Source organism: Lichtheimia ornata (assembly GCF_029851405.1).
Source record: "Lichtheimia ornata isolate CBS 291.66 chromosome Unknown scaffold00009, whole genome shotgun sequence".
NCBI lineage: Eukaryota > Fungi > Mucoromycota > Mucoromycetes > Mucorales > Lichtheimiaceae > Lichtheimia > Lichtheimia ornata.
Window position 1 is genome coordinate 372,665 of NW_026695329.1, and position 17,398 is coordinate 390,062.

At 43.4% G+C, this 17,398-nt stretch overlaps 5 protein-coding genes and 1 non-coding gene across 6 annotated transcripts; 2 read left to right on the forward strand and 4 right to left on the reverse strand.

Moving 5' to 3' along the window:
* Window positions 1-1,172: 1,172 nt before the first annotated feature.
* On the forward strand, window positions 1,173-2,593 carry O0I10_003019 (uncharacterized protein; the record flags this gene model as incomplete). Its single annotated transcript, XM_058483094.1, has 6 exons — window positions 1,173-1,416; window positions 1,495-1,573; window positions 1,638-1,752; window positions 1,809-1,889; window positions 2,024-2,284; window positions 2,348-2,593. 6 exons carry the CDS (start codon window positions 1,173-1,175, stop codon window positions 2,591-2,593), a joined length of 1,026 nt encoding a protein of 341 aa, XP_058346183.1.
* A 1,413-nt stretch (window positions 2,594-4,006) lies between these two features.
* O0I10_003020 (uncharacterized protein) lies at window positions 4,007-7,186 on the forward strand (the record flags this gene model as incomplete). The annotated part of the gene is made up of 7 exons (XM_058483095.1): window positions 4,007-4,647; window positions 4,766-4,849; window positions 4,904-5,030; window positions 5,089-5,336; window positions 5,393-5,892; window positions 5,951-7,014; window positions 7,067-7,186. The coding sequence occupies 7 exons, from the start codon at window positions 4,007-4,009 to the stop codon at window positions 7,184-7,186; spliced, it is 2,784 nt and encodes a 927-aa protein (XP_058346184.1).
* A 77-nt stretch (window positions 7,187-7,263) lies between these two features.
* Window positions 7,264-8,010, reverse strand: O0I10_003021 (uncharacterized protein; the record flags this gene model as incomplete). Its single annotated transcript, XM_058483096.1, has 2 exons — window positions 7,264-7,779; window positions 7,843-8,010. 2 exons carry the CDS (start codon window positions 8,008-8,010, stop codon window positions 7,264-7,266), a joined length of 684 nt encoding a protein of 227 aa, XP_058346185.1.
* A 79-nt stretch (window positions 8,011-8,089) lies between these two features.
* Window positions 8,090-8,676, reverse strand: O0I10_003022 (uncharacterized protein; the record flags this gene model as incomplete). The annotated part of the gene is made up of 2 exons (XM_058483097.1): window positions 8,090-8,535; window positions 8,589-8,676. 2 exons carry the CDS (start codon window positions 8,674-8,676, stop codon window positions 8,090-8,092), a joined length of 534 nt encoding a protein of 177 aa, XP_058346186.1.
* A 173-nt stretch (window positions 8,677-8,849) lies between these two features.
* Window positions 8,850-11,959, reverse strand: O0I10_003023 (uncharacterized protein; the record flags this gene model as incomplete). The annotated part of the gene is made up of 4 exons (XM_058483098.1): window positions 8,850-10,987; window positions 11,069-11,168; window positions 11,250-11,887; window positions 11,950-11,959. 4 exons carry the CDS (start codon window positions 11,957-11,959, stop codon window positions 8,850-8,852), a joined length of 2,886 nt encoding a protein of 961 aa, XP_058346187.1.
* Window positions 11,960-13,690: 1,731 nt separating this feature from the next.
* On the reverse strand, window positions 13,691-13,764 carry O0I10_003024. Its single transcript has one exon. It is a non-coding gene; the product is annotated as a tRNA-Val (tRNA).
* Window positions 13,765-17,398: the final 3,634 nt, after the last annotated feature.

The following is a 17,398-nucleotide window of genomic DNA, read 5'->3' on the forward strand; positions in this document are numbered from 1 at the left end:
TAATAATGAAAGCGGGAATAGATTGGGTTGCTCATCCGCTATCCCCAACATCTGTTTTGAGGCACAGACCAACAATGCAACCAAACACCGACATGCATACCCAAAACAAGAAAAACTCCATCCATCTCAAAGAAGGTTTCCTTTTATGCTTGATGAGCCCTTTATCGTTGCGTGTTGAGCCTTCCAAGCTGATGCGGCATTTGGCTGTTCAAAATTTTGTGCACCAAATGGCGGTGATAATAACTTGAGCATAGCTGCTGCTGACGTGATGCACCCATGAAGACACTTTTTTCTACCACTACTCCAGCTAACAACACCCATACCTTGATCTACTATCACAACAAGACCTTCCCCTCCTCAAACATACGTTGACGATACAAGTACATTAATAAGGCCTGTACCTGGCAAGTGCAGTGGATGCAAACACCATCCCGAAAGGCCAAATAGGATTGCACGTGTTTAAGCGTACCTAGACAGCAGCACACATTAAGGGCAATCCCATCACTGCATTCATTGTTTAAGCCATACTCAAATCTGGACTTGATTTAGCATTGAAGTTTTCCAACATATATGAATCATCGTGAAATGACTGGTGCATCACGCAATCAATGATGATGCTTACCATCGTTACATTATGCACGTTCTTAGAACGTCGTTTGCTGTGTATATGATGATCTGCCATTGTGCTTGATATAGCAATGGCACATGTCTCAAAGGCATGGTACACGTCTCCCAGCCCATTAAGATGCAGCCTCGTCATCAATGTAATGGTGATGAACCAAACATTTGGATGATCGACCTTGTTTTGTGCCACAACCTTTATGTTGTTGACAGTTGCCAATACGATAGTTGCCAAAACTTGCCATTAAATGGGGGGTGAAGCATGCACAGGAAAGAAAAAGGTCATCCTTTCTCAGTGGAAACATACATGGTAGGATCCGACATAGTGATGTGTAACGTTATCTTATCGTCGTTTGTTGATCAACCTTCATCATGGCTCGTTTTGGATTCTAAAAAGCGGCTGCGTGTGTATTTTAAGCTGGTGCCACAATTCCAGTTTACACATATTGGTCGATGCATGTATTTACCATCATTCTCTTTCTTGCCCTCTTTCCTTTTTCCTTTCATCCTCTTGCTTTTCGAGTGACTCTGCTGGGATTACTAGTAATGCGATGGTTGACAATATCCTTGCACCAACGATCGGCTATGACTCGTTACCAGGACCTGACTCGCTCGAAATCATGTCGGAGACACTCTCATTGACTTGTATTTCGATCCTTGCCACGGCCTTTGGCTTCAAGACCAATAATCAACGCTTGAGTAGATTGACGTATGGGCAGTTTCTCGTATTGCTGCTCTACATGTTGTCTTGGGCTTTTTGCGTCACATCCATGGTGGTCATTTCAACAAATGATGGTATGCAACAAAAGCGATTGACGTCCCCATATCGTGAAACATGAAATGGGAGTCGACTTGTATTGTGCTACTATGTAGGAAATGCGGTATCATGCACCATGGGAATCCTTACATGCGACGTCTTTTATGCTTCCACTAAGATTACCATTTATGCATGGTAAGCCATGTTATTTACACGTTGTAGCAGGCTGTACAGGGCTAAACATGATATACCTTATAAGGCTTATTGAAAGGGCCCATCTTGCAACTGCTAAGCGAACAACTAGACGGCATTCACCACTCTATCGCTTTAACATTGCCTTATTATCTCCCTATATTGGGATCTTTGTCCTCATGGTAAGGCACATGCGGCATTCATCTTAGCTTTTTACCTATGCTTACCATGGCGGTAGGTAATTTTTCGTAATGATCACCTTCTCGAAGACGGTACCTGCATCATCGGCTTGCAGTATATTGCCAGTATTCCTCTTCTGGTAAAACCTGCGTGAATGAGCCACATTGACTATTGCTAACAAAGTACTTGCATACAACAGTGCTATGATTTTGTAAAGACATGAATTTTGCTGGTGTCATTCTTTCGCATTCGCTAATGATGCTTTTTGCATAGATCCTAAATCTTTACCTTACGATCCTTTTCGTACGACCCCTTGTCAGTGCCAATCGTGATTCCTCTGGAGATGATGATGCTCGAAAAGAAACGCGGCTATACAAATTAACACGGCGTACAGTGGTAGCAGCGGCCGTGTGCCTTATTGTTTCAATGATCAATGTCCTTATCTTGGCCATTGGAAGAGGATACGAGCGTGGCGTAGTATGTCTCACGATGTGCACGGTGGATGTCACCATCAATGTGCTTACCATTCACTGGGTAATGACGATGCAAATAAGCCATGGCAAGTTTTTCTCTCTTGCTGAATAATGAATGTTGTAGGTCACCACGCATCGAATCAAAGTCTCTTTACGTACCATGTCTGCTCATGCCAGAAGTAATTCTCACTCTACGCCAGCATCATCACCACATGGTGAAGATACATATGCGATGGATTGCCATCACCAAAACATTGCCATGCATACTAATGTGTCCAATCCTAACAAGACAAACTGCTCTCGTGATGATGATGATAGTATCCATTCAACACAGGTGTCACAAAGTAGTCTGATCAAAGCTTTGCATTAAGAACATAGGAGTGGGATCCCCACACACGCACATTGCATATAGTCCCGTTGTCTTATTAAACGTAGTAAATTTGTTTTTATGGTGCCACATGTTTCATTTTAAGACTTTTTCGTCTTTGTTCATTGTTGTCTTGGAGGACAATGCACCACCTTTTACGACACTATAAGCAAGCAGGAATGAGGAGATAATCACATAATGTGCCGAGGTCCCCAAGCAATAAATAATGATTGATTGATTGATTGGTGTGTTGGAGCACAAGGCTAAACAGGAATCCAAGATGGTTGCTTGATCTATAAATGGATTGGCGTCGGCACTCGTACTCCCCAATTGCGCACTGTTATCCTCGTGGGCAGTGGAATCTTTACAACAAATGCGATGGCCTTATTTTACGTTGCATGAAACGAGCAACATTCCTCTGAACACCCTTAATTACTTTGCAAGCACCATATCCTTTATCATTGATCATCGCAATTGTTAGATTGTAGCTCAATGATAAGGAACACCCCCCAAGAGATCCACTTTCACTGCAACAAGGAACATCACGTTCTCAGCACAGTGCAACTACGTTCGTAATTGTAGCTCAGTCTGAAACGATCAAGTATATCTGGCTTTGGAGTATGCATGGAAAAATATGTGTTTGCATAACGCTCATTCTCCTGCTTTCAAGATGAGACAATGGGAAGCTTTTGAGTTTTCAGGAGTAAACACCGCGGGGGGTGATAAGAACTAAAAAAGATTGACCCCTTCCATTAAACCCGATATCACCTTGGCAACGTAAGATACCGAAAAGTTGGATTCCATTATAGAGTAGCAGTATACTTTGATATGAGCATCGCTAGCGTATTGACTATTTTATCATTGGTAATTTGAGCGGGAAATGCAAGTGATTGATCGGCAATGCACGAAACTAAAACACAGCTAATAAATGGATCCGATCTCCTTGGGTGTCTGAGATGGCGTTTTACACTGCAGCTGCTTGCAGCAGCAGCAACAAGCATGAGAGCGACGCGATGTATGATATTAGCCATCTTGCAAAAGATCCGTTAAAGCCGAGGATGAATCACCGCACGAATGATATTATTAGCACTAGAGTGGGACAAAAAAGACAGTGCGTGCACCATCAAAAGAGAGGCACTTGCAAGGTTGTCTCAAGTAGTGACACGAATGATGCGCCGTGTAACATTGCATGGACAATTGTTTTCTTGCCACCACAACTCTCTTTCTCTTACTCACTCACTGTTCCTCTCTTTTGTTGTTCATATCCACGTTCTTTTTCCCTATCAATTTACTTTATCCGTATCACCTGCACGACACACACACTTTTACTCATCTTCCTCTCTCTCTCCGCGAATGCAACACGAGTGTGCGTTGTAACCTTGGACATTCCTTTCTCTTTTCTTCTTCAATCCACTCATGAAACAAAAGATTGCGACACGCGTACCTGCTCCACCTTCATTGATTGCATTGGGTCTCGATGACTATAGCGATTGGGACGATCAGCACTCACCAGCCTTACGCCCAACATCCAATGATAGCGCGTACTCTTCTTCAGCTACCTCTCCACCTCCACCACAACAACTTAACGCCATCCATGCAAAACAATATTCCAATACTGCAATAGCATCGTCGTCATCGTCATCATCAGCTATGCCACGTTATCATACAGTCTTTAGCGAGGATGAAGATGATAGTGGACCATCAGCAAGTGGATCATCATTGGCAGCTGCCGGCAACATGTTTTCATCACTTTTACCATCATCGATGCGTTCATCTTCACATCAGCAACAATCCATGGGATTTATGGATCCTGTCCTTATCTCGCCTGCCTATCACATTCATCAAGCCGACAATGCTTTATCGACGCTGAAACAAGTGGTGCGTGATGATGGTTGGAAAAAGGCACTCAAGCACAAGAGTGGTGTCGTGGTCCATATGAAACAAGGCATCCACAAAGGCGACAAGACACCCATCTTTAAAGGTCAAGCCATTATCCATGGATTCTCGCCTCAATCTATATTCTATGTCATTGGCATGCGTCGACTATGGGATGAAAGGTAAATAAATCGGGCCGAGAAGAGGGATTCCTGGAATTCAGGGCAGGGGTGCAGTGATGGTGGCAAATGATGATGCACGAGCACATGGTGTGGAGACTAATAAATGTGCATTTTACAGTTACGAAGATGGGAATCTAGTGGAAAACCTTAATGATACGACCTCTCTCACTTACGAAGTCAGCAAGGCCACTGCTACATCAAAGTATGATATACAACATTCTTAGTATTCGTTCGTTTACTTATTCTATTAATTTAGATCCCGAGATCTATCTCTGGTAGAAAAGATTGAATGCAGCCAAGATGGAACTATCACCTTTGCATGTACAAGCGTTGAGTCACCAAGGTTACCTAAGGTGCCTGGTCGTGTGCGTGCACAAGTCAAGGTACGCGATAGGATGGATTATATAGGTCTCTCTCGCACTCACTCACTTGGCAATTTAGTTACAAGGATGGATTCTTGAGCCAACTCGTGGACCTACACCTGCAACACGTGTCACTTTTGTGGTGCAAGAAACAATCAAAGGATGGATGCCTGGATTCACCAAAAAATCACTTGCCAGACGACCACTTGCTATTGCTGCAGTCAATGAATATCTTCAGAGGAAAACAGACCGCATGCGTGCCCAAAGCAAATCTTCCCATCATCGACCCTCCGTGTTTGGTCCCACTCTTGAACCTCGCCCTCACAGGTAAAGAGACAAGTCATCGTTATGGCACTGTGACACTCAACAATATATGTATGTAGATTAAATACCCAGCATCCATCACCAACAACGAGTCTACAAAGCTTTGAATCCTCAGTATCACCAACACCATCACCTACCAATTCTCAACGATCCATTTTGACCGACAACAACAACACCACCAACCCTACCACCAAAAAGCGTATCACTTTTGCAGATCAAGATAAGGCGCCTACATCCGACAATGAAAACAATCCAGGATCATCATCAAAATCAAACACGCTGTCATTAGCGCCTCCAACAACAACAACAATCCCCGGACGACACCTTTACCCATCACAACGACATCCCAAAAAGAAGGTGGAAAGTCTTGAAACATTGAAGCGACTTTCAGCAACGTTGGATGATTGGACCAAGAAAGGAGAGCGTGATGGCGTGGATTTGTATACGCGATCTGAAAATGGCAAGGCACTCTTTTTGCGTGGAGATTGCATCATTGAAGGCGGATGGACAGCTGAACAATTATGCTCGGTGATACACTGTTTTGGAGCACGAAAGATTTGTAAGTAATGGAAATGGTTATCGAATGGAATTTTTATATTGACATTGTTATAATTAAGGGGACGAGCGCTTTGAGGATGGCAAGATTCATGATCGATTTAGCCAAAAGGAATATCTCGTTCAATGGTGGCTACGTAACATGTTCCCTGTGAATTCGACCGATATCTCAGCCATCACCAGCATTGACACGGATGCAACCACTGGCACCATTTACACGGCAAGTACAAGTGTTATCGATGCCAACATTCCTGTGGATGAGACAAAGCCATGCGTTCGAGGCCACACTGATTTGAATGGATGGGTGTTTACGCCTCTGCTTGATGAACGAGGTCGTACCAAATCTGTCAAAGTTACCATGGTGTGTAACATGGATTACAAGTGCGACAACATTCCTGCCAACACTGCCAAAGTGATTCAAGATGAGATGTTTGCATGTGTTGCCAATGTGCGTGATTACGTGGAAGAATATGGATGTCCTCCGTACATTCGACGCGTGGCTGGCAAGGTAGCTGAAGAGGAATTCGAGAGCAAAACAGGGACATACCAAGTGACCTACATTGCCAAACACGAGCCATCGCATTCATATCGAGCACGACGAAGTGGATGGTGCACAGACATTCGATTTCACCGATCCGTGTATCCTCAAGGCTTGGATGTCAAAGTCTCTCCCTCAAATGGCACTCGTGTTGAAATGTCTTCTGATAATCGAAGTATCCGCATATTCACAACCAGTTCAGAAATGGAAGGAAAACGTGTTGTTGTTCAATTGACAACTGAACATCGTGCCAAGCATGAGAAAACATCCAGCACGCAAGAGATCACTACCCCTCAGAAACAAGAAGAACACGCCACAGCCAAAACAATCATTGAAGAGGAACCCAACAATAATCCATTACCATCACCCGTCATCGAGACAAAGGATGAACAAATTACACAACCCCAACAACAACAACATGAACAACCAAGCTCTCCTACTACCACCAACCTTTCAACACATCCTTTGAATCCATCCCATCCAATTGATTCCGCCACAACACCTCTCTCACCTACCTCACACATTTCAACCGAATCAAGCCAGGCCCAAGTACCGAAAGGCTACATGCTGGTCCCCCAAACCTATCAAGTAAGTTGTCAACTAATCATCAATGAACATTTCTCATTAATACTTTTGGTAGAACAACAACATCGTCATTATCTCAGATGAGCTCACATTCAATGGGCAGCAATTGGCTGTTATTTTCCTGGCAATGGTCTTCTGCTACTACATGGGCAAATTTGCATGTACCTGTGGATAGGCTCATTTCTTGTACTAGAATCCTTTTATTACTTTATATTTACATCGTTACTGAATACAAATACTACTGCGTAATATCTACATTATTATCTCATCATTCAAATCGATTTCAACAATCTCCACACTATCACTCTGATGATCATGGAGCCATGCTGCTACTTGCCCTTGTATTGCTTGCCCTGATTTCCGTAACCATAACGACACTTGTGGCCATACGTGATTTGCTTTTGTTACCAAGCTATCCATCCATTGCCTAGGCTGGTAGTATTCAAAGTCGGCTGATAGTCTGGAAATGATTCGATCATACAGCAATTGGTCATCCTCAATGTACGCTTTGATCACGTGTTGTATCCTGTCGAGTTGCACATTCCATCTTGCCAAAACAGAATCTGATTGCCGTTGTAGTGTTGCTATCCAACCCTTGATCCATGGCTGCCATTCATTTCCTTGGAACCAGGCATGTTGTCGGTATACAAAGCATGCACTCCACAATAATAGCAGCAATGACAGGATGACTCCAAAGCCAACAATGCATATCCGTGATCGTGATACAGGTGGTGCCTGCTGTAATGTACATGATGATACAGGTTCAGGCTATGTAGGTATCGTTGTTAGTATCTTGCATCGTACATCCTTGATCCATCCAATAAAAGTCACCTTGGTTTTTCTTTTCGATACCCAACCGCGCGTCGCATAAGAGATATAGACACCAGGTCCTGTGCGTGAAGGGGGTAGCCTACTGACGGTCTTTGTAACTCCAACAATAGCGTGCGATCGGTCGTCAATGTCGTCGTCAGTGTATTGGCAATGGTCAAGATCGTCCATTGGGGTCAACAAGGAAATAGAAGAGAGAGAGAAAGAGGTATACAGATACCGCCATGGCAACCGTAGGCAGGCTCACTTTTTATTCACAATGATCATCCTCGCAACTACATTTCCCTTTTCTATCATTATCCTTGACTTCTTCACGCATAGCATCGCATGCTTTTTGATCCTGTTTTTGCTTATCAGACTCCAACATTTGACTTGCCGTGGTGAAGATCGTCTTTGACCAGTTGTCCTTAAAAGTATTGGCTTCCAATGCAATGTCTTGTAACTCCCTCATAGTCTCTTGTTCAGCAGCTTGGAACTCTTGCCATACATCATCCCCCAAATGACCTGTTTTCAACAACTGCAATAGGGCAGGCTTCTCTTGTTGTACTGCAAGTACACGCCGTACACCTTCCATGGCACGTTGTAGCAAGGCCGACTGCAAATGGTGTTCAGCGACAGGTGGCTCCGTGTTGAGCAATGCAATGTACTTTTCCTTGGCGTCATTCTCTGGGAACCATGGCTCAATCACCTTGACATCTAGAAAGCATATTAGAATGAGAGCGAGTCAAAGAGAAAATAAAGAAACGTACTTGTTGCACGCCGATAAATGTATGAAAACACGCTCATGGTGGCAACACAACCACCTAAATAAGCTGTAGGCAGGATCAAAAAGCTCATGATAATAAAGCAATATGGAAAGAAGAAGAAGGATCAGGGGTAAAAAAGAAAATGAATAGCGGCAGTGGCATTAAAGGGGATCCCGTATTCAGGAGGTTTCGATCTATCACACACACATAGTATAAAGAAACAACAACATGGTTTTATATATAAAGTATTTAAAAGGAATACATTTATGCTTCTCCAAGAAGCCATTCTACAACTGCATTTTCTTGATCTTGGACATCATCCCATTCATCGTCTTGTAGGAACCATTCTTCATCACCTTCCACCAATCCATGTTCAGAGCTCTTATCACTAAGATTCTCAGAATCAGAAACATGGATGGATTTGGATATCGATACGCCCGTTTCATCTGTAATCACAAGGGCTGGTGGACCATCATTATCCTCATCATGGTTGGTGACAAGAACAGGATCCGTTTGCACGCCGGCATCGACAGTGACAGGTCGTGGCGATGGATTTGCTGTGGTGGTGTATGTTGTGCTACGTCGTTCAAGAAGACCCGGTTCACGTTGCAAGTACAAGAAACGTTCTCGACGTGGCATATAAGATGCGGTGCGTTGTTGTCGATGATGTTGTTGTGCAGAATCGTCCAGCGAATTGGCTCGTTCAAATTGCATCACTTTATCAAGAACACTGCTAGGTCGTGGTGCACGCATAGCAGGTGGTGTGGGTGTTGTTGTTGATGACACTTCCTCATCACCATGGTTACCGTTGCCATGGGAACTGTTCCCTTGTTCAACGGTTGCCGAACGACGAGCCATTGTTACGGGTGAACGACGTCCTGTAGTAGTGGTAGTGGTAGTGGTAGGCGTTGTTGATGTTGGCGTTGTAGTATTGGAGACATCTTGGATATTGCTTTTAGACATGCTATCAAAAGCCTTGACTGTCATTTCGACAGAGCCTGCTGCCGATAATCGATGACGCATAATATCATTCATGGCATAGCTTTCATGAAGTGATTGACGACGTGATGAGCCTACCAAGGATGCACGTTTGGCTGTCATACTCGAAGGTCGTTCAGGTTCATCCACAATGGATGATGAAGATCGCTCGTTATCAAAATGAACACCTTTTTCTTGATCCTTGTTTGATCCTTCACTTGCAGGTGGAGATGGTGGTGCTGCATCATTGTTGTTGCTAGATGTGATACTGCGGCTAACGCTCTCGTTGCTGCTCTTGCTTGATAAGGATGCCTTTTCTTTTTGCTGTTCTTGGGATTCATGGTCAACATCCTCAGGTGTCATAGGCTTAGGCAATCCTCTTAATGCAGCTTCAGCTTTTTTCCTTTGTTCCTCTTGCTCCTCCTTTTCTCGTTGTCGTCTCAAGTTCTCACGACTCTTTTTGCTACTGCTGCTGCTACGTCGCAATAATCGTGGCCGTTGTGGCTGCTGCTCCTTTTTCACTGAAGATGTATCATTTGTAGGCTTTTCTGGTACTGGTTTGGGTGTATATGTGATAGGTGCAGGTGATTGAACCACAACAGGAGATGCTGAAGAAGGAGGAGAAGCTGAGTTATTGGTTGTGGTGGTGATTGTTGGAGGTTTTGGAGCCTCTCTAGGATTCTCAAAACGTGTATCAAGAGGACCTGCAGGTTTCTTTTGCTCTGGCAATGGTGGCATTGGAGCTGTTGCGGATGATGGTTTCTTAATAGAGCGATCACTTCCAAAAGATGATTTTGGTTTCACTGTATGATGATGGGTAGCTGCTGCTGGTGGTGGTGCTGCTGATACTCCATGCTTAGGTTTGGATGAATTAGGAACAGCGGACATGGATGATACGTTGCGTCGTGGTGCTGATGATGAAGAAGCTGTAGCCGTACCATTCAATGATCGAGTAGCACGTGATGCACTACTTGCAGTTGAACGTCGTTCCCAACTAGCCGATTTAGGCGTATCATCCACCATTTGATTCTTGACTTCAATTGACTTTAGTCGGTTGGGTGTCAATGATACTTTCATTGTGTTGCCGGATCGAATAAGATCTTCAAAGTTCATTGCTGGTGCATCTGGATCATAAACTGATACCGATAAGGGTGATCGATCAGCCCCACCATCATCTTTTCGAAACACCTTGTATGCTTTTTTGCTGCTGTTGGCTGAGCTGTTGTCAAATGTGCTGAGAGTGCCGTTACTCGTACTACCACTCATCATCGATGTTGGACGTTGACTAACACCGGATCTCATCGAATACTGTGATACTGAAAGTCGATCATTCGGGTTCATGACATCATCATCGTATCCGATATCCAAATCATCAAAGCAAATATCCAAGAATCCATCGCCACCATTGTTATTGCTCCCTGATGCTAACAAACGATACCACATGTGCATATTAGTATATCATAAATGCAAAGAAATGAACATGCGATATGTTTGTGTATGCTTACTTGAGGAACGCATGTGATTTGGTGGTGGTGGTGCTGCTGCTGCTGCATGGAAAGATGGCACAGGTGTTCGCGGTTTGTAACCCATGGCAAATGCCCGTTTCTATGCATGATGTATGTGCCACGCATGTGAGCAATTTACTTGCACTACATAACCCCCTCGCTCAAAAAACTCCTTTCCTACCTCGAGCTTGTCACGCAATTCCATACGATGAAATACGCCACCCACTTGGATATCATCCACAAGCGCCAAAAACACTTGTTTGATACGAATGTATTCGGTATCTTCATGTTCGGCTGTCATGGCAATGGCTGTCAAGACGTATTCTGCAATGTGCTCGAGAACGGTGGTGACATAGATAGCAACAATAGGAACGATAGCGATATTTTGTCGTGCAGTGGGGGTAATAGCTGGATCCATGTACGCTCGTTGCTCCTCTCTGTCGGCAAGTGTACAAAATTCAAGGCACTTTTCTCGCAGTAGGGGTAATGCATCGTTTACCGGGAACTCTGGCTGCCCATCGGTACCCAACATACGCATTCGCTCGTATGATTCATAATCGATCGCTTCGGTCTCGGTAAAAGTTTTGACTTCAAGCTCGGCTTCAACAATCGCATTCTTTCCCAGCGTCGACGGCAACAATGTGAACACCACAGCCTTGATACGTGACAAATCAAGCGACAACGACGACGTCAATAGCAATACAAGATACTCATCGAGGAAGTGATTGATAGCTTGCAATGCGTCATTCGATACTCGATAAGGACCAATCTCGGAGATGATGGCATTGGCAGCGCTTTGACAAATGTACCGTGCATCGACTAGTGCCCCTTGTTAGTGACATGTGCACACAAACACAATAAAGCTTGTTTCATTCACATACCTCTTGACATCAGGGTATAGTATTACAGGACGTTTGAGGAAAGAAAAAGGTATGATAATCGTCGGGTTGGATTGGCCTAATCAGGCACAAGGCATAAACATACAAAGAGTGGTGTGTATGTGGTGTGGAGGGAAAAGGACAAGGAGTGATAAGAGCGAGAGGGGAAAAGATTGAATGAAAGGAGTGTGGCTGGCTGTTCCAAGAAAAAGAAAGAAACGTCTTGGGAGAGAGAGAGTGTATAGAAGATGGAAAGAGTAAATAGATGAGAAGAGCAATTGAATTAACCTCGTGTTTCCTTTTGTTTGCTGTGTAACCCACCTTGTGCATATCGGAGGAGAAACATACCCACCCATTCTGCATCCACGCGAGTATCATATTTACACATGCATTCTCCCACCAATATCCTACTCAAATAATTCTTCTACCCGTATTTGTAAATCCTATATACGCTCCTTCTTGGTACTATAATCTCTGCCTCGATTCACTCTGCTCCCCTATTCTGGGAATGCTACTAGTAGGGAAGGAATCTACTCGTATAGTCATTTTTCTATCTCGAGCGCGCGCTATTCTTGTATTTATTAACATCAGCACTAGCCCAAAAATGATCGACTTGCTGATGCGTCTCAACATGATGACCCTTATTGCACCTAATCCCGATTTCTGGATGTGTGTGTAATATGCATACAACATCCTGCTTTGCTGATGAAACGCATCTCACAGACAATAAAGGCACCATCTGTACATCATACATAGAATACCTATATAAGCTACGGCTTTATGTCAACGATGGGTCGGATGTATGCTGCTGCTCCAGGATTGCGACAGCGACATTATTACAATCATACTGAATTCTGCCATATTGGGATCATTCAATCTCTTTGTCCGCTCTTTTCTTTTTAAAGCCGGCAATCATGAATGCGACTGGTATCCCATTACAGTTTCGGAGCCACGGCATACAATGGGGTTCATGTTGTAAATCAATCAACTTTGGGAAGCTTTTCTTTGTCGTCTCTCCTTCGTTGATTGGGCTATGTTGATGTTCATCATGCTAAGGAAGGCATCATCATTATACGAGTTTTATGGCTACTTGGGTTCCATGATCTATATTCTTCTGATTGTTCATCATCAATAAATGGTTGTAAATCACCCATCCTCGACTTGTTGGGCACCTCGATCTCCGCACACCATATAGCTACTATGTCCTTTTGTACCATGCTGTCAAATGCTGCTGCCAGATGGATTTCAATTGTGCTGATATCATGCAATTCGACAATTGCGCGTACATTACTCATTGGTAGCATACACACACTTGTACAAAAGGTAGCTTGATAGTGGTGATTCTTGTTTTTATAACGGTATGTGATTAATTATCTACCGATGGATATGTGCACCTTGCCCTAATTGGCCATGCCGAGTACCGAAAGAGAATAGAGGAAGCGAATCCTGAAGCTGGCACGTTTTTCTTACTTGGTATCATCCTAACAACATGAAGTAAATGGACCATCATCTCAATAATAAAAGTATCATTGTTTTGTTAACTCTTTCTATATTTTCCTGTGTAGCTCTTCGCTGCTGATGTATTATAGCTCCCTTGTTGTTGAAGGGATTGGATTAGGCGACAAAAGTAATGTCAAACATGACGAAAACGAGAAAACAGCAAAATGCCATGAATACATATCACGTGATCGATCTCTAGAAGAAAAACAAAAGGTTTAACAACCAATTGAACGGCTGTTTTCATTGATTCCATCCGGGCTCGATCCGGAGACCTCCTGTGTGTTAGACAGGTGTGATAACCAACTACACCATGGAATCATGTTTCTTGCTTGTTTTTTTGATTTGCGAGATGCCAGATAGCCCTGTCAACTTCCATATATGGAAGGTGGCTATAATCGTACGCAGTTTTTTGTATAATGTAGCTGAGAATACATAGATTCATTGTCAATAAATCAAAAAGGTTTATGGGAGGTCAACGTGTGGTAATTTCAAGTGAAGGGTAATTTAAGCATTCATTTGGGCGGAGGAGCTAAATTTGATTCCCCCCTCCTGTGGTGGTTCAGGCACTACATCTCCGACTGTGCTTGGTACAGGTGTAAGGGTGTAGCTCAATATTAGATTTATGATTCTTCTTACATAAACATTCAAAACACCTACCGAGTCTCTCGTACTTACTCACTCACTCACTCACTCACAGCACATTAACTCGATTTTCAGCAGCGCCTGTGAACATGTTCATATACATGTTGTGATTGTTGTTCATGTAAGCATTATGATAAGAATACCCATACCGTACATACCAACGTATATCACCTTATGAGACATGAGTCATAAAAAAGGAACACTGTTACGGCTTGTCAAAACAATCCAATCTCAAAAAGGGAGGTGAGTTATACTTGTATCGAGTACAGCTTTTGTTCTTTACACACACACAATGAATCAATCAGCCTTTGATCAAGGCACGATGAACCAATCAGACTCTTTCTCTTCCTTTATCACATCATTTACAAGTGGGTATACTTCTACAATCCTGCATAAATCTTTCTAGGATACAATTCATCAAGTACCCACACACGACGAGATCTAAACAAGAAGGTTTCTTACACTATAGAAGCTTTGAAATTACTATCCAACACAATCTTGTATTCGTTAACGTAACTCTTTAATTCAATATCATATTCACAAGAGATAGATTGACAGGTACAATGAATTGCTTCAATGGGGTGGTAGATAGATTTAGAAAGTTCTATCCTTTTTTTTGCAAAGATGATCGAGTGAACGTGAGGTGGCAATTGATGCGTGGTGCCGGTTTTTGCACAAAACATGGTGATGGTGATGGTGGTTGGCAGGTTGCGCAAAAGATGATTATAGTAGTTGCCATGGAAGAGCGTGTAAAAGTACGATAATTGGATTCATCAATCGTTCAGGATAATAGCATCAACCACAATGGTCCAGTTGACAATGTATACAGTCTTTTTCCACACGTTGTATATACCCCAATTCCTTCAATCCATGTACCAAAACAATATCCAGATCCATAAGAAGTCGCATGTATTGAAACACGTTGCTACACGTAAATAAAGTTGCTTCTATACATTGACTATCTGCCGATCACGTAGACAAGGCTGCAAGACATGTTGCTGCAAGTAACTTGAGACAATGAAGCAAAGACCTTCCTAATAGCAACAACTGCTACGCTGGGTCGTGGAAGAGGAGTATGCAAGAGCGTGTGTTGTAGTAGTAGAGTGACAACATTGCGAACGTTGTTTGACACAATGGAGAAAAGATCTCGCTAATAGCAATTGCTGCAATGGATGCTGTTACGTTTGGATGTGGTTGAGGATTGTACAAGAGAAGGTGAAGTGTCAAAGAAAGCGGGTGTTGTTGTAGTGCTGTGTACACGCCATGAAGTTGCCATTCACTCAAAAGCAATCGGATCAAGACAATCGTAGGGTTGACATGATGGGTTGAAGCAGGACAATCGTTTGCAGGGGGGGGGGAGTTGTACTTGAATGCACCAACAGTTGAGAATGGGAGCAAGAGGGAAGAAGTTGAGAGTGGGAAGAGCTGTGAATTCAAGTGAGTTGAACTGAAGTTGAATGCTACTTCTTTGTTTGAGCGTAACTTGGTCAAATCCTCACGAATCAAGAAAGTTAAATGATGGGCATGCTGGGATGGAGCAGGACAATCATTCATATGCATTGTATTGGGCAACAAAGGTGAATGGAAGGAACGGGTTATTAGCTGGCATTTGGAGCTAGTCCTGAATAGCGTACAAGTATCATGCATCGCCTGTGCTGAATGACTCAAGTTACACAACATGTCCCTCTGCATCTTTGGCTCTATTATAGTCATACTACTTTACAATGAACAACGAACTCTTTTCATATAGCATCACGCTTACACCATATGTAAAACATAAAGGTGCCTGGATCTCTAAACTTTACAATGAAACGTGGGGTCTTTAATAGAACCATGTTGCTCGGCGGGGTCAAAGCGATCTTGTGTCAAACTATGAAGCCGATCGTGTCCGATACCAATTTCACCCAATGTCGCCACCAGCCAAACTAGATCTGGGGGTCGACCTCTTCGACGACGACGACCAAAAAAATATTTTTTGGGCTGGTTGCGACATTGATCGTGAAACTTTCACACAAGGTGCAGTTGGCCAAGCCGAGCCCATTGCTCTAATAAAAACCCCACATTTCATTGTAAGGTTTGGAGATACAGGCACCTTTATGTTTGTAAGCGTGATGCTATACGAAGAGTGGTCTTTGTTCATTGTGAAGTAGCTGGACCCTGGCAGAGCAAAAGATGCAGAGGGACGTGTTGTGTAACACAGCTACGTTTGCATGAATGAAAGGGTCAATGTATAATTACTTTATGGATCATCTACGAACAGGCATGTATTGCTAGCTAACGGCCACTTTTATCCAATCATCATTGTTGCGAGATCCACTGCATGGGAACGATGCCCCTGCTCCAGACATTCATTTCCATGATTAAAGTAGGTTGATCCGAGCTGATTTGACTGAGCTGCGGTCAAGGAGAGATTACATCACTCTGGACATAAAGCACGCTCGATGTAGCTCAACCGATGTAATCTTGTGTGAGCGTAACTCAACCAAATCAGCTCGGATCAACCTACTTTAATCATGGAAATGAATGTCTAGAGCAGGAGCATTGTCCACCTACAATAGAATGCACAAAAGTTGGGAATGCACAAATGTGGCTATTAGCTGCCAATGTATGACATAAAAGTGAGGGTTGCGTACCTTTCATGCATTGTCCCTGAAGTCCTGACTTTATAGCTGAGTTACCCAAAGAGGTCCTTCTGCATCTTTGGCTCTCCAGGGTCTAGCTACTTGGCAATGAACAAAGACCACTTCTCATATAGCATCACGCTTACAAACATAAAGGTGACTGTATCTCTAAACTTTACAATGAAACGCGGGGGTTTTATTACAGCAATGTGCTCGGCTTGGTCAACTGCACCTTGGGTGCCAGTTTCACGATCAAGCTTGCCAATCCCAGATTTCGCAATGTCGCCACCAGCCAAACTGGATCCAGGGGTCGACCTCTTCGACGACGACGACGACCAAAAAATAATTTTTGGGCTAGTTGCGACATTGAACGTGAAACTTTCACACAAGGTGCTGTTGGCCAAGCCGAGCACATTGCTCTATTCAAAACCCTACGTTTCATTGTAAAGTTTGGAGATACAGGCACGTTTATGTTTTCACTATGCTGTAAGCGTGATGGAGTTGCTTTTTCCTAGTGGATGGTGTCGGCTGCATTAACGGAAAGATGAAGAGCTGAATGAAACCGCACGTGGTGGTTACACAAACGCGTCCTTGACAGGTTGCTACACAAATGGATGATGGTGATGATTGCCTTTTGTGAAGGTACGTAAGTAAAACAGCATCCAATAATGAAGGTGTGTCAAGGTATG